This window comes from Hemibagrus wyckioides, linkage group LG08 (assembly GCF_019097595.1).
Source record: "Hemibagrus wyckioides isolate EC202008001 linkage group LG08, SWU_Hwy_1.0, whole genome shotgun sequence".
NCBI lineage: Eukaryota > Metazoa > Chordata > Actinopteri > Siluriformes > Bagridae > Hemibagrus > Hemibagrus wyckioides.
The window spans coordinates 14,762,062-14,779,353 of NC_080717.1; the positions used below are offsets into that span (position 1 = coordinate 14,762,062).

At 39.1% G+C, this 17,292-nt stretch overlaps 1 protein-coding gene across 1 annotated transcript; it reads left to right on the forward strand.

The window, feature by feature from the left end:
* The first annotated feature begins 2,024 nt into the window (after window positions 1-2,024).
* Window positions 2,025-16,022, forward strand: vimr2 (vimentin-related 2). Its single transcript, XM_058396496.1, has 10 exons — window positions 2,025-2,337; window positions 3,299-3,440; window positions 3,759-3,908; window positions 4,228-4,347; window positions 5,832-5,927; window positions 7,613-7,750; window positions 9,129-9,251; window positions 10,885-10,995; window positions 11,087-11,211; window positions 12,246-16,022. Exons 1-10 carry the CDS (start codon window positions 2,225-2,227, stop codon window positions 12,286-12,288), a joined length of 1,161 nt encoding a protein of 386 aa, XP_058252479.1. The 5' UTR covers window positions 2,025-2,224; the 3' UTR covers window positions 12,289-16,022.
* Window positions 16,023-17,292: the final 1,270 nt, after the last annotated feature.

Here is a 17,292-nt window from a genome sequence, read left to right on the forward strand (position 1 = left end):
GTTTGTCAGGAGTCTTTGAAAGCTCAGGTTATTGAGGTAGAAGAGAATTTGGCAGCCAAAATGAGTCCCTCCGGCTCTATCAGTCTTCACTGTTCCTCAGACTCCAGTCTGGAGGCTGTGATTGAGAACCTATGCTGAGAGATGGTGTCTAAACTTACCAGCTAGACATACGAGACATACCATTTACAGTTTTATGCAAAAGTTTGGGCACCCCTGAAAATGATCATAAGTTCAGTTTATAATCTGCTGGGTTTTCGAAGTAGCAACTTCATTTGGATATAATTTATAGCTTATGGAAACAGCAACATTTCAGTTCTGGAATAACATTTATTTAATCAACAGATACAATGCAGTGTAAATCATGACAAAAACAGACAGGTGCAAGCATTTGGGCACCCCCAATGAAATAATATTTCATAATAATAATACATCAATATTTAGTAGAGCCACCTTTTGCTGAAATAACAGCCTGTAGACGCTTCTTATAGCCAGTGATAAGTCCTTGAATTCTGCCTGCAGGTATTTTGGACCATTCTTCTTTGCAAAATTTCTCCAGTTCAGTCAGGTTTCATGGCTGGCGAGCGTGGACAGCCCATTTCAAATCAATCCATAGATTTTCGATGATGTTCAAGTCTGGGGACTGGGATGGCCATTCTAGTCTGTGTCTGTGTCTGTGTATGTGCATGAATTCCTTGGTAGATTTGGAACAATGCTTTAGGTCATTGTCCTGCTGAAACAACCAACCCCGGCGTAACTTCAACTTCTTGACCGATTCTTGAACATGCTTGCCACACAGCCCCACAACATGATGGATCCTCCACCAAATTTCACAGTAGGGAGCAGGTTCTTCTCCTGGAACGCTGTGTTCTTTTTCCGCCATGCAAAGTGCCTCTGGTTGTAACCAAATAACTCAATCTTGGTTTCATCTGTCCAGAGGACATTATTCCAAAACAATTCTGGCTTGTCCAGATGAGCCTTTGCATACCTTAAACGACTCTGCTTGTTAGCAGTACGCAGAAAAGGCTTTTTCCGCATCACCCTTCCATTGAGCTGTTCCTTGTGCAAAGTTCACTGGACTGTAGAACGATGTACAATGACATTGTCAGCAGCAAGATGTTCTTGGAGCTCTTTGGAGGTGGTTTGTGGATTGACCGTGACCATTCTAACCATTCTTCAACTTTGCCTTTCTGATATCTTTCTTGGTCTGCCACATCTTTCTTTCACAAGGACTGTTCCTGTGGCCTTCCTTTTCCAAACTATATTTCTAACTGTGGAGACAGAGACTTTAAACCTTTGTGACAACTTTTTGTATCCTTCTCCTAATTTACGTTGATGAATTATCCTAGTTTTTAGGTCATTAGAGAGTTCTTTTGAGGTTCCCATGTCGCTACCTTTCCATAGAGATGAAGGAAAAGCACAACTACCAATCTTTTTTTCATGATTGCTTTCACCTGTTTCTTTTTTCCTTTCTATTGCAATCAATTAGTATTAAGTATTAAGTGACTACATGTATTCAAATCCAAATCCACACCAACGAGAGGGTGGCCAGACTTTCGCACAGCCTATCTTTCACTTTCAATTTTATTTTACAGAACACAGTACTGCTACACTGAGAATTTCTGTCTGAAAAACATCACATTATCCAGCCTTCCCAAAAAAACAGTGGCATATCACTACAATCTTTTTTTTTTTGTAGAGAAAGAGCACATTATTATAAAGCCATAGAGGGGTGCCCAAACTTTTGCATAAAACTGTATTTGTCAGAACATGTGCAAGGTTTATGTACAATGGGGCATCGGCCTTCAATAAACATGCGATTCTGGACAGTTAAGATTTTGTCCAGTGTATCACATTCAGCTATAGGCTACATCAGTAGCATTTTGTGGAGCATTCACATAGTCATGAAACTATGATGTGTATATTTGTCCCTCACTGATATGTGCAGTCAGACAACGTCAGTTAAATGTTAAACTAGTAAAGTTCATAAGCTAGTCCTTGTTTGGTACTCTGTTCTCCATTACAGATAGCAATGGACTTCAACATTGTTGCTATGGCAGGGTTGTTTCTCCTGTGTGAAACATTTAGCTTCTGATACCATTCCTATAGTTAGCCTGCTCAGTGTTCTGTGAGAGATCCCTCGTGTGTGTGACATTCTCAATCCAGCCATGTATAAAGTCTCCAGGCTGAAGCAGTTGCCACCACTTTCCCAAGCTGTGAAGCAGCCATGGCCATGCTGAGAGTGTCTTCATACCGCAAACTCTTTGAGGAGGAGCATCAGAGATCAACTTCATGGCTCAGCCAGCGCTGTGGAACCCAGATCCTCCCCTCTTCTGCCAGGTCAGGCCGATCAGGCAATATTTTATAGCTACTCAGATATACTGAAGACATTTGCCTTCAAGACAGATACAAGGGTGGTTTCAGTAATATATATATATATATATATATATATATATATATATATATATATATATATATATATATATATATATATATATATATATTTATTTATTTATTTATTAAAGAGGTTCGCAAAGTAGGGTTCAGGGATCTCAAGAAGACATATTTTTTTGTAACAGTAATGAAATTTCTGATATTCTTCCCCTATAATTGTTCCATAAACCCACCATTAACAAAATTAGTATATTTATTTATGGGTCAGTTGAATTGAAATGATTTTATCCAAGCCTCTGTGGTTCCAATAAACAGACAAAAATATTATAGTACACATTTAAATAAAATTAATATGAAATAGAGCAATACAGGGAGGGTCAAGAAGTTTGAGAAACTCTGAAATTAAGGAGCAGAATTGCACGCTTTTTAGAAAAACATTTTTAGAAATTTTTGGGAAATTGTATTTGCAGGATGTGAAGAACAGTGAAGGTCCTATATTAAATATTGTAGATTGACTGATTAGCCTCTTACGGTGAACAGTGTAAAAGAGAGGAGGCTTTAGTGATGGAGTGTATTTGCATTATTGCATTGTATTATTAGAAATTAAATACATTTTTCCACTGTATTTCTTTATGATACCCTGTGTTAAGATAAGGGAAACCGAAACCAGTGTTTTCAGCAGTCCAGTTTCACTTCATCTACTTACTAGAATCAGGACTAGAATGTTTCGTGCCAAGTATTTTTTTGACCTCACCCATTTGACTTGTAACCATACTTCACATTAGTCATGTCTGATGGCGTGATTACTGGAATATTCCTTCACATTGTAGACATTGCTTGCATGATCTTCCGTTTGCATATGGTTTCAAGTCAAACATCATGAGAAAGACATAAGTCTGTTTGGTAGGGGTGGAGTTTCCATGATCGACTGCCCTGAACCGGACTTCTCTGCAGCTCGAGCTTTAAACAGGGAGAGTCTGATGCGGTTCTCGCAGGAACGCTCCATTATCGCTGCCCTCAATGATCGCTTGGCATTCCTTATCGACATGGTGAGACTGGGAGTGGCGGCACTTTCTCTGGCGGGTGCAGAATAACTGCCTACATGTTAAATGTTACACATAGCACAACATTATTACTTTGCTGTTTGGTACAAAAGCTTATTACACATTTGTGAAAGTAATAGCTTCTTTCTGTAGACCATTAATTTATTTCCAGTCTGCTGCTTTGATACTACTAATTACTATGATATGATTACTGAGGGGAGTGATTAACCTGGGTGTCTGTCCATAATCACTATGACAGATTTTTGTTTAGTGTTAAAAAACTCAGCAGTTCTTGTGTAGCTTCATATTGTATGTGTACGTCAGGTGCGATGTCTGGAAGAAGAAAATCAGTCTTTGGAGGCTCAGATTATTGAGATGGAAGAGAGATTGGCAGTCGCCTCCAGCTCTATCAGTCCTGACTGCCCATCATACTCCGGTCTGGAGGCTGTAATTGAGAGACTGCGCAGAGAGAAGGTATTTAAACATGTCAGCGCTAGACATACCAAATATTTACCATTTACACATCAGTTCATGTGCACAGTTCTTGGGCATAGGGCCAGTAATACAACATGCATAATATTGTCAGTACAGGTGCATCACATTCAGATATTGGCTGCTTCAGTAGCTTTTTGGAAGCATTTAAATAATCATGACACTGAGATATGTACACATGTCCATCACTGATGTAATAAATGCAGTTCATAAATGAAACATCATTAAAAAAAAAAACATGTTGAATTAATTAAGTATAAATCTAGGCTTTATATGGTGACCTATGCTCTGTTTTTCTCAGGGTGAAATTTTGTGTCATACAGAGGAGCTGAAGAAAAACCTGCATCAAATCAAAATAAAGTATGATGAGGTTGTGGAGCAACGGACTCGCCTCCAGCTGGAGCGCAAGGATGTTGCCGTGGTAATGCCATAAAGGCCTATGAAGCTGAACAATGCACTGACCATTACCTTTCTTCATTTCATATTCTATTAAACAAAATTGCAACTGCACTAGCAAGGTCCTTCAGTGAAATAGAGGAACCTTCACAAACATTTCAATATTTCATGTGTTTCACAATGGAAGTTTCCACACACTTTTGTTTTTTAAAGAAATTGAAATCTAAACAAAATGTAGTATTTAATGATCTCAGACTTCATATCAGTTTGTGATTACAGCTTGAACAGTTTGTGATGCTTTATCAAGTTTTCCAGTAGATGGCAGCCTCTACATCCAGATCAGTGTGTAATGACATCGCCCTGCCTCAGAGAAGAAAATAACTTCGAAAAAGAGAGGGCCAAAACGGCACAAATCTGTTCTAGAGAGCGTTGATTAGCAGTCCCATGCTGGCTCTGGGCTAGCAGCCATGCCGAAACATGAGCCGCTGTGTTCATCGAACATCTCATCACTCCTCACATGTCTCTTCCAATAAAAGAACAGATGTGGGAAAGCTGCTACAACGGTTTATAATTCATTCATGCAGGCTCTCATCTCTCACTGCCAGATGCTGTATGGTGTGCTTGGCTGGACTGAAATCTGAATGGAGAATGGCTGAGGAAAAAAGCTGCCATAAAACACAGAAATAGAGTGTGAGAGACGTGGTGCACTCAAAGGGAAATAGGTCAAAACAGAGATGGCAGACTTTAGTGAAAATCATTCAGTTACTTAAAATGGTTGGTTGCTGGCATGACATACAATCTTCTTTAAAATGAATCTTTTTATGACAGTTATTACAAATCCAATTATTTATGGGCTGTTTATATAAAGAAAATGTGCCAGTTTTATATGAAAGCTCCCATCAGACATTGCTAGTTGATTAAGGCAGATTAAATTTGGCGACAGAAAAGACAAAGTCATCATCTGGAATTTAGCCTCTGACAGCTTAGGGCTGGAGAAAAAGTGTGTGTTCCGCCATCAGAGTCCAAGCTTCCTGTGGTCCATCACCACTCTGGCACATTCATATGCAAATGCATTCATTCAGAGTAATTGAATTCTTCGCCAATTAATCAGGCACCCTGAGAAGCCCGGATGAGCTAAGTGAAATGGTGCTGTCTCACAAGGACCATGCCCCTGCCGTACATTGCTGTCTGTACACAGTAGTTGGAGAGGCAGTAACTCAACATGGGTTTCACTCCCACTACCCAGAATGGTATGCTGAAACCACATGGTAACACACTAAATAGTTTATCAAAATAGTTGGCTACCTAGGGTACAATGGCACCATTAGACACTGCTCACTATGTGGTAAGTGCAATCAGTGTAGGTCAAACTAGTTTGCAACTATGAGTAGACTGAGGTCTGAGGTAGACAAAATCCATAATTCTTGCACTATTTTCACAAACTGTCTTTATCACATGCTGTTTTTAATATGAAGCATATAGTTTGGTGATGTGTGCTGCCCTCTGCAGGAGGTAGATACAGTGACTGCTGACTGCTTGGCACTCAGAGAACAAGCGACAATCTATGAGGAGCAGTTAGCTGCCATGGAGCAACAGCATGAGTTGGTAAGAAAACACGGAACCGTATCCTGAGATTTTCCATTGCTGTTGATCCTTTTACACAGTATTCTATTCAGATTTTCATTTCAGAAGTGCTGTTACTTGTGGTCCTATTTTGCTATGCAGTAATACAAACCATTTTATTTATTTATTTATATTTTGTAACCATGTGTCCGATGAATTTTAAGTAACAGGACACATCACACTTAGTCCACTGTCAAGTGGGCAAGACCCAGAAAATCACTTTAGAACTCTTTCACGTTTTCCTTCATCAACATACAGTACATCATATATCTCTGTTATATATTTATCAGTATACATCCTCTAAAGAACAGATGAACAGACTGCTTAATCATTACCCAGAAAATACATTTTTCCTACTATAGTTTCATGCATAATTATTCACCCCTGTTCACTTTTCCACATTTCCGCAGTGTTACAACCTGTGAATTACATGAACTTGATTGGGATCATATGTCAAATTTTATCTTGCTGAAGAAGGATTGTAAATTGTTAGCATGTATTATTAGTAGTCAAGTTTATGGCCCTGAATGTATTGCTCTGTTTTGCCTGCTAGTCTAAAAGGCTGGAGTAATTGAGCTGATCGTGGCCCATGGGCCGTATGCTCGACACCCCTGGTCTAAGAGATAACTCTAGTCATTCCAATTACATTGCCCCTTCTGGTCTCAACAATAAAAGTCCAAATATTACAAGAAAAATCCTTCCTATATTATGATTCTAGGAATATGAAATGATAGTTTTTTTTGTGTGTTTGTTTTTTTAAAGTAGAAGGTTGTCATTTTGTGTAATTTACATACATTATGCATTTACAGTCATAAAAAAAAAAAATCAACTCATAGTCAGATGTGATATGGTATTTTAACATATAGTGTATGTAAGATTGCTCAGTAGACACACACACACACACAAACATCCGTTGATGCTGGGAGAAAGGGTGCTGTGGTAAGTACCCACTCTCATCAGCTGTTAGCACACTCCATTAAACTTTGACATGGGAGAGAGTGAGGGAGAGGCAAATAACAGCCAAGACCTGGCCATAGAGAGTTAGATGTCACAGATGATGGAGCTTTGGCCCATATAAAAACAGAGGCTTTGAAAGAAGCTTTCTCTCTGTCTGTGTTGTCTCTCTCCTTGCTTTTCTTTCTTGTTCTCTTTATCCTTTTTACACATTTTCCTATGCAAACCATATTTTCTCTCTATACAGTACCTTTCTCATCTGTTATTCTCTACCCTCGCTGCTTTTCCTACAGGAGGTGATAGACCAGCAAATCCCTCATATCAGACATGGGAGCTAGGGACAAAGGGAAGCTAGAGGCAGAGAAAACTTAATCGTTATGGGTTTTTTTTTTTGTTGTTGTTATCTCATGTTATACACACTTCCTCATAGTCAAGCTTACAGTCCATGGACATATCCGGAGTATTAAATAAGGATAGGCATCTCTCATTTTTATATTGATAGGGTCGTCAAAGCAACTCACCTTTTTTTTTGGATAACTCTAACTGCTCTATTGCATCATTATTATTATTATTATTATTATTATTATTATTATTATTATTATTATTATTATTATTACACTATTCAGGCAAGATTAATGGCGTCTAAGAATTTAGAGGAGCATGAGCTGTAACATGAGAGAAATGTAACCTCTTAATGGTGTTCTGGTCCACAGAGTATTGAGAGTCTTTGTCAGCCTGCAGCTGAAGATCGGGATGATCCGACTGTGTCTCTGCAATTCCCTTCCATCGACCTCACTCCAGCCATCACGGTTATCAAGGACTACTATTGCCAGCTGGCTGAAAGCCTACAGGTACATTATGGGGTATATTTAGAGCCTGATCTACCTTGACACTAAACCTTTTAAACATGCAATTGTGTACACATGGTCACTTTACACAGGCCAGGAAAGATTTATTCTGTGCTCAGATAAACAAGAGAATGGATGTTGTACATGGTGTAGCCTTCATATCTTCTTTCAACAGTCTGTTCAAGGCCTAAAGCGCATTGTCATTGAAGTTAATTATGTAATTAAGATATGATATTTCATCCTCAATGTAAAAAAAATCTTTTAGGTGAAAACAATCCAAAAAAATTGTAAAAAAACAAACAAAAAAAACAATCCACATAAATCACTAATGATTTATCTGTTCATTTTAAAGACAATAAACTAATGTTTAACTTGTGTGTTCATACAGATAAACTGAAGAATTGTGCAGTTATGTTGGACGTTTTGAGAGCATTGTTAACTCAGTTCTACATTGTTTTAATTTTTACTGCATCTCTTACAAATATTATAGCATCAGTGTACCCAGTGAAAACTAATCTTAGTAGTTATGAACACACACACACACACACACACAGAGTCTCAGTTCTCTTCCCACTGTGCAAACCTGAGCTTTCACATGTCTCTGTGGGACCAGCATCTGTGTTTTCTTTCTCACTTTACCCGCTCTAGAGAAGCTCTGTCCACTACTTTTTTCAGCACAGAGTATTATTGTGTGTTTAGAGATTTTTCTTCAAAGGTCATCCACTAGCACCATTCCCCTTTGACCCTGCCTGCCCCTAGAATGGTGGCTCTACACTGGGTCATGGCCAGTAATCAGTGTCCTGGCCTCCTTCCCAGGCTCCTTGTGAGTTTGGTAAGAGGTAAGAGAGCTGTTGGTTGGTTGGTTTCAGGAGTCCCTAGAGAGCCTTCAGTGTTTGTGAATGTGTGTGTATTAGAGAGATTTTCAAAGACATGAGAGAGAGTGGGTTTTCCTTTCTAGACAGCTATGTTAAACTCTACAGTTGTTTTCTCTATGTCCCTCTTCTCCTTTGTAGGTTTTGTCTGCTATTCTGTTGCCCTGTGGCACCTGGATCCAGGGACCATCTTTGAGTCTGGGCCTCATTACCGCTCCAAAGGGGCCAATTGTCTCAGTCACAATTGATAGTGATTGGGTTTTGGACTAATGATAATTACCAGCTGATTTTGGCTCATCATGCTAGCTTACGTGATGGCCCCTCATTTGCTTTTCTTTCACTCTTATTTATGCCTACGTTAATTGGGAACAAGTATGAGGTAATGTAAGTGGGGATTAATTGGCCATGCTCACAGCCTACTCCCTGTATATGCCAGAGTCACTTTGTGCAGCAAGATGATCTGAGTGATTGGACATGACTGATGCAGTATGCTTTTCTTGTGTTAATAGTTTGAGTCCAGGGCCTGTGCGATTGCCAGAGGACAAGAGAAGGGGAGGAACTTGGAAAAACTTACTGGAGAGAAGGTTAAGGATAATTCTGAGGTGATGGACGTGAATGGTCTGAAGGAGCTGGTGAGTGACACTTCCTCAGTGCTACATTTCAGCCACCAACCTGCTGTTTTAACAAACTGATCCTTCTACTGTTGTTTCGGAACGTTTTGATCCCTCATGATTTCAAACGATTTCGAGCTCATGATGGCCCTATCCCAGTTTAGTGTTGAAAGCCCTTCGATGTTTCTGCTTGAATGATCCAAACGAGTGCTTAGGAGTCATGAGAGGTCAGAAGGCTGAACACGAACGCCAGGGAATAAAGCATGAGTGTTCCTGTGACTGGAGTGTTTACACTGAGTGATAACACTGGGAGATGAGAGTGCTGCAGCGTCTCCATACCAGTGTTTATCTGTCTTCTGAAGTTATCACATTTCACAGTCTGCCAGCCAGCTCTTCCCCATTTATACTTTATAAACTTCACACATTCCAGCTGAGTCTCAGGAGAAGGTAGCAGAAATAATAAAGCCCAGGAATAATAACACTTCACCTATCAATTGCCATTCTCACTTAAGATTTTATTTGTTATATTTGTACATATCTGTTTAAGAAGGAACACTTATTATTATTCATTAGTAAAAATTACAAAAAGAAGAATTCACTTTAGAAGCATCTCGAATTTGAGCATGGCATGATTAAAAACCATTCATTTCTCTCAGTTTATGTTTTAAAGGACAGGGAAATCATCAGTTGGTCACAGCTGACACCTTTTCATTTGCAATAACAAACACAGCGGTTTGGTTCTAATTATGTTGGTTGTAGTCAAAGCCCACTCTGAAAATAAATAGAAAATAACCCACTCTGGCTGCTTTCATAACACCATGTGCTCTTCCTTAATCTGCTGTATGCAGGCCGGCATTGATGGACAGCCTGCCTTGTCCTGTTCTGCTTGCTCCCCTCCCCTCCCCTCCACTTCTCTTTCTCTCCTGCAATCACTCTCTTTTTTTGACTCAACCCTGTCTTTCAATTTCTTTTTCATGTCCGCCTTGCATCTGACTCTTGGTTTTGGTTCTTCCTTTATCTCTCTTGTTCTCCCTCTCTCTCTCTCTCTCTCTCTCTCTCTCTCGCTCTCTCTCTTGTGGTCAGTGTTCAGTGCTAGCAGGCAGGTTACTTCCTAAGACCCAGTATGGCTAAACAAACTGCTTATGATGAAATGAGATCACCCTGGGCTTTGTGTAATGAGGGAGACATCACCGATGTTCTTCCATCGACAAAGGACACCAATCACCTCACCAATCAATCTTGGTGCAAAGCAGCGACTACCTCTGTCGTGTGGCTCATCGGCAGTTAATAAGGCTGCTTGGAGGCTCCTGTGATCTACCTCAAAGAGAAACAGAGCCAGCTTTTTCCATCCATCTCTGCCAACTGACTGTTTAGCTTACCTGATTACAGTAATTATTCACAGCATTAGACTGCCCTGAGGTGGGCCATATAGCTCTCTGCATTGTGTTTGTTGTAAGGAACAAAAGCGACCTGACATCCTGGCAGTCTTCATACTAACATGCATACCATGTCATAGCAGCCTAGACATTTCATGTTGATAGACAAACTTTCAAAACAAAATTTGTCGACACTCTATTGAGTCTGACTCTTGGGTGTTAACATGTACAGTTACTTGCACTGCAAGTATAACCATCTGCACCACATGTGATTCTAGATTACTAAGCTGCAAAAGGAGCTCGCTGATCTGGAGGCATGTGGTGAGGAACTGGAGGCAGAGATTGAAGCGAAAAAAGAGACTCATCTGATGGAGATAGAGGAGCTGAAAGTAAAACATTCACTATTATATAGAAATATTCCATACAGCAGAGCTGTAGAAGGGCATGACCCCATTTCACTAACACACTCTGTGTGTTTAGACCTGCATCTGCCAGCTGGAGAAAGAGGAGGCTGACTTACAAGCACAGATGAAGGAACAGATGGGGGACTATGAGGAGCTGCTCAATGAGAAGATGGCACTGGACATAGAAATTGAAGCCTACAGGTAAGATTAAGACTAGCGTAAGTGTGATTCATTAGCTAGGCTTAATTAGATAGTTTAGACCTAGTTAAGTCCTAAGAGAGAAGTTCATCTTCTTAAAATATAACCATCAACAATGCATAAATACACTCTGTATTATTAAACATGAGGAAACATCCGGTTCCTGCTGTGTTTAAATTTGAGTCCCAGTAGAGAGAGTGAGAATAGCAAAGATGAGATCATTGTGTGGCATCACACCTGAACAAACCCTTGTTTAGATGAAGACATTACTAAGAATAGCATCCTCATTTACAAGAGAGAATTCGGTTGCAGGAAATGCATCCGTCTGCAGTCGTAGAAACCATGATGCCATTTCCTGTATCCTTGAAGGCGCGTGCTTCCACTGCATTGTTAACTGTCACCTGTTGGTATGCACTGTGACGCACATGGCCCTTCTCCGCATTTGCACACAATGGCTCATTAAAATAGGCGGGAGGCAGACTTGGCCTTGTCAGACTGATATGTCAGTGCTCGCTGCTAACAGCCAACGCAGCTCTGCATGACTGCAGTACTTCTGAAAACTCTGTCTTACCAGGCTGACTTTATATTTATTCTCTTTTAGCTCACTGCTGTTTTGTTGTACGATTAAAATACAGAAGGGGTACATACAGTACAAGTTCTTCTCTCATCTCTTATTCATGAATTTAAAGTCCTGTCAGACCTAAATTCTCTGCTACTGCTCCTCCTACAGTTTATATTCAAAGCTGTTTGTCCAAAAGCGTATCTACATATCTGGTCTATCAAAGAGTTAACTTTGAATGACCATGAATCAGTTTTATTTCCAGACACAACTGTCATAGAAAGGGGATTTGAGCCCTATAGAATTTCACGACCATCATTATGCTTCTGAGTGAGAAAAACAGTGATCCAATGCAGACTGAGTCAGTGTTTTAAAACCTTGACCAGCTTCAGTCAGCCATGGATATCATTTTGTCTTGGGGCTATGGTGAAATAACTGCAATCTTACTTGTATTTTTTCTCTAATGTCTTTGTCCCAGGGCTTTGGTGGAAGTGGAGGAGGAGAGATTGTGCTACCCATAAGACACACAATATCTTGTGTATTGCTGCTGAACTAATACAGACTTGCATCAAATTGCACATTTAAAAGGTGTCTGTATCCTGCATCTACTTTCACTGGCTGTCTTATCAAGTACACATAGTGTATAGGTGTTTTTATTGGTAAACCATCTCTGACTGGATACATTACTGTCAATTTTAATATTCCTGAAGGGTGCTACACTTTTTTTTAAATGTTGTTTAGTTTTACAAATAATCTTAACATTTATAGGACTCTCAAGATTGTGCTAATATGCTGAAATTAAAAAAAAAATGCTCAGTCTAAAATCGCAATAAAGATACAACAGCATTGGTTCATCAGCAATCTGAAAATCTATTATAATTATTAGTTCATTAGCTAAAACTCAAAACATTTTTGTATGAAGAATGCGTTTTATCTGCTGTTTATAGCTGCAGGTAAATGAATAAAGGGCTATAAAGCAGAAAGAGGGATAATGTGCAACATAGTACAACAAGGGCTGCCAAGTAAGGGTCCCTTCTTTTTCTTCTGTTTCTTCTTCTTGCTTATTGAGCATATATTAATTGAATAGTGGATCATGAGCTACAACCTTATATGGCAACAAAGTGAACCTTTGTGCTAGGGTTGCCTATAAACTAAAATCTCAGCATGTGTCTGCCATGAAAGTGAGTCATAGTTAAGAAAAAAAAAACATTAGACACAACATTTTGAGCAAATACAGACCTGCTCCCAAAGATAAATGGCATCTAAGCATCTTTCCAGACCATTGATAATGCTCATAGCAATCAGTGACTGTTAACCGCAACTCGTGAAAGAAGGGAAGTGTCTGTGCTTTGCCATGTAGGTGTAGTGATGGAAATTTCCATGTGTAGCTTTAGAGTCTCAAAAACTACATCTCTCAAAACAATGCTCTCAAGCACATGCATAAAAACCCACAATGACGTATGGTTCTGTCGAATCAGTCACCTCCTGAATTCTCACCTGACACTGATCAATGACATCCTCTTAAACCTTTGCCCTCTTCTGCACTGTCCAAGTGCTATTGAGCTTTTTTCCTGGAGGTGTAACTTAATAAGCTTGTCAAATTCTATGATTAAATCTTTTGCTCAGTTTAATTAATTCATGTTTTCTGCCTTTCTCCAATTTTGCTGACCACTTGAGAAATCTCTTAAATGTCCTTCTTTTAACCTTAAATCTTTTAATGTCCTTCTTGAGTTTTGCCCACTATAATTTACTCATTTGTCTTCAAACTTAACTTTACATGTGCTATGAGATAACAATATCGTTGTTGTGTTAGCTCTGTAAAATGTTACTAATAATGAATCAGATAAGATTACAGCTACTGGTGAACTGGCTGAATTTAAGATTATCCTTACCGACTTACTCAAGCAAGCTGACTACTTTAATTGTGTGGATATGAAACATGACAGACATGGGAGGAAGTCACTCTGTCTTTGGGGCCCTTGTTTTTGCTGCCGAGGCACTCCATCATTCTTAGTGCTTCAGGGCACCAGATCTCTTATGACTTACTCCCCCAACTACTTTTGTCGCACACACACACACACAAACACACACAAACACACATGTGCCTTCTGGGACCTTCTGGAGAAGTACGGCACTTTTAGCCTGCCCCCCTGGGCAAGCGGGCAGTTCCTGGCCTTTATGGGGTTCAGTGGAGGGGGAGAGCAAGCAAAACTGGGGTGACTGTGGAACTGTGGTAAGATTTATGTTAGTTTGATTGTGTATTTTTCTGTCTCCCTCGGGTTATTCTCTCTTTGCTGACATCTCTGTCTGCATTAACATTCTGTAATAGAATTATTTCCTAATATGTTCTCTACTTGCTAAGCACAAATTAGATTTAATAAAAGTGTTTGTACACTTGTATCTTTCTATGCAAATACACATCATATTCTCTCCTAAACAGTTTAATCATATTTTCCATTTTCATCATTTCACTTTTGGCTCTGTGAAAAACAAGTGTGTATCTACGCCGAGATGGCCTCATTAAAATGGAAATGATTGCTCTTTGGCTCAGCACTCCAAAACACTGATTTAATGGCCTGATTGTTGATTAAAGACCTGCTGGTGGTGGGTTGGGGATTCATCAAGCAAGCCTTACCACTTACCCTCCACCACACCAGCGCGATAGCTGTTAACCCTTACAGCCCAGCTGCACCTTGAAGAGGTTTGAGGTCATTCCTCCCTTTAGACCCAGATCTCGAGTATTCAGTCATGAGGTCGGTCATCAAAGAGCTCCGGGTCAGTGGTCACTGAGGGGTTTGGTCTTTTAATTCCAATACCCTTCATGAGGACAGAGTATGAGAGAATATTGGGTGTGTTAGTATCATCCATGATAACAAAAAAAAGTGGCTTTCTTCACATTTTTACTGGAAGTAGATTTCTTGACTAGATTCTCAGAAAGTAATTCTGCAGCTGAGCTTTGTGAAGTGTGAAGAAATATAACTATACAAGTAAGCTTATGGTAATCGTAATTGTTGTATGATGACCTTAGCAAGGTAACGTAACACATCTGATACCACATGTGGGACCACGGCTGCATGAAGAGCAGACATTGCTTATGCCTGCTGATATTTGATCCAAGTAAAACAGGCCCTATCAGTCAACACCTCTTCTGCCTCGGACATGAAGAATTGAATTAGAGAATGGTGGTGGTGCTGACCTGAGCAGCTTGTATAACTCAATTCAACTCTCATCTCCTGATAGGTGTCCTGAACTTGGTTTATACGTAGCAGCCTGATGGCTATGCAAACAAACAGTGTCCTGCTGAAAGAGAGAAATATTTTACAATTCAATGCAGGTTTTAGGAAGTATGCAACGAGTTAGATATTTCTACTGTAAATAAACAGGGAGAGAAGGAACGGTAATTAAGGAGAAAAATAAAGACTAAACATATACAAAAACGGGGAGACTATTGAGAAATATTTCCCTAACAACAGAACAATAATAAATTATGGGAACTTCTCTGTCTGGCATGGCCGAGATTCAAGGAGGAAAGCCTCTTCATCTCTCCCTCTCTCTTCAGTTGCTCTTCCGTCTATTCTTAGAGCCATTGGGAAAGAGATCCCTGAGTAAACATTCTCTCTTCACTGGAAGAGTTATACTGCTGTGTATTCCCTTGTCTACAGTGTTTGTCTTGATGAGGTGATTGGGTGTTTTAAATGTTTTCTAATGACAGTTGTTCCATTAATGATGAGACTGCTGACCGCTAGATGACTCCTGGGCTCTTCCACTAAATGAATGAATTAGATGCACTGTGGAACTCTGTATTTTATCTGGAGGTGATCAGTAGCAGTTGTGCATATATTTTTGTTCGGAGAAAGGATCAAGGAGCCAGGGCAGAGTATTTAATGTATAACTGCCACATGTGATTTTCACAGCTTGTCTGTATCAGTGCCTCCTAATATTTTAGGCCATTTATGGTGTATTTATTTATATTTGCCAGATTTCTTCAACATTTGTGCTAGGGGGGAAATAGTAAGGGTTATGCTTTCTTCTAATGTGCCTAATTAAGCTATATTACATGGTGAACTTGATGGAAAATGAGGAAAGTTTTGGCACATTCCCACTTGAGAATTGGCAGCAGTTCCATTTTGTAGTGGCCTTCATTCACGCCGTAGGATTAGTTTTGTTTTGCCAGTTTGTCACACACAGTAACACATACCGTGCCCTTTATAGGAATCAGCAAAACATTCACTAAGTGATATTTAGAACGCCGACATGCGGGCACATTGATGTATCATTTTATTTAACTGTTAACAGTGCATTTTTTAAAATGTATTAATTTTTTATTTTCATTCATTTATTTTTTATTTTTTTTAAACACTGATTTCCAAATTTGATGCTCCCTTACAATTAATATTTTCTGACCCAATTAATTAATACATTTAATACGATCTTGTTCCACTCTTTCACGCAGGACGTTTTTAAGTTCCATCATATTTGTATGTTTGTACATGTGAACTTCCATTTTCAATTGATTTGGAAGCTTGTTTGTCTCATTATCTGGTTGAAAGCTCTGTCTAAAGCCAAGTCTCATCCTTCTGGCAGAGTCCATCAGGATTTGAGCTGAAATGTCCTGGGTAACACTTTCCAATAACAGTACATGATTAATCCTGTACCTGAATTAATACTTATGTAAATATGAACTAATCACTGACCTTGACTAGGTCATGAGTTTTCTAAATTCATGTGTGAATAACAATGAGTACGTGTTAGTACATGTTTATTAGTTAATGTGTTAATTAACATGTAGAGCTATACTAAATCATTTGCTATATGCAGCTGTGTACACAAGCATCATTGCATGGCACTGGATTACTTTCACAATTCACACTGATCCTCCTTATTAAACACAGAACGACACACGAATAATGAATGCCAATAATGTCATTTCAACCTGTTTTGCATCATTCTCCATCCATTTCTCTTCCCACTGTAGCACATATAAATATTCTGGATGTCTTGGGCCCAGTGCATTTCTCTTTTACCCACATGGGTGAACAATCTAAAATAAAGTACATTTTAATTAAGATTTTTATTAATAGAGCATTGATTGTTTGATTTAGTTTATTTTTATGTGTTAATACATTACCTATCAAACGTTCTAATGTCTAACGGTTGTCATTATTTACACATGAATGCATGACTTTTGTTGTAGTTAAGCTTAGCTCTTTATTAGTTCATGTTTAGTACATGCCTTAACTCATCATTAATGTATATGTAAGGTATTAGTGCATGATTATTCATGTACTCTTATTGTAGATTTTCCGTACCATATCACCAGGTATATTTGAATATAACTGGCGTTTTCATGACTTAAATCGCAGTGTGGACACTCTTTTCAGCATTTTGTCTCTGTCCAAGAGTATATATAGTTCTGGCTTTCCTAAAATAATTTTCAAACACATACTCATTCATTTTATTGCATGCACAGGTCTGCTTACCCTCAGCACTGTGACATGATTCCCCAGTAAGCAGGAGGCTCTGTT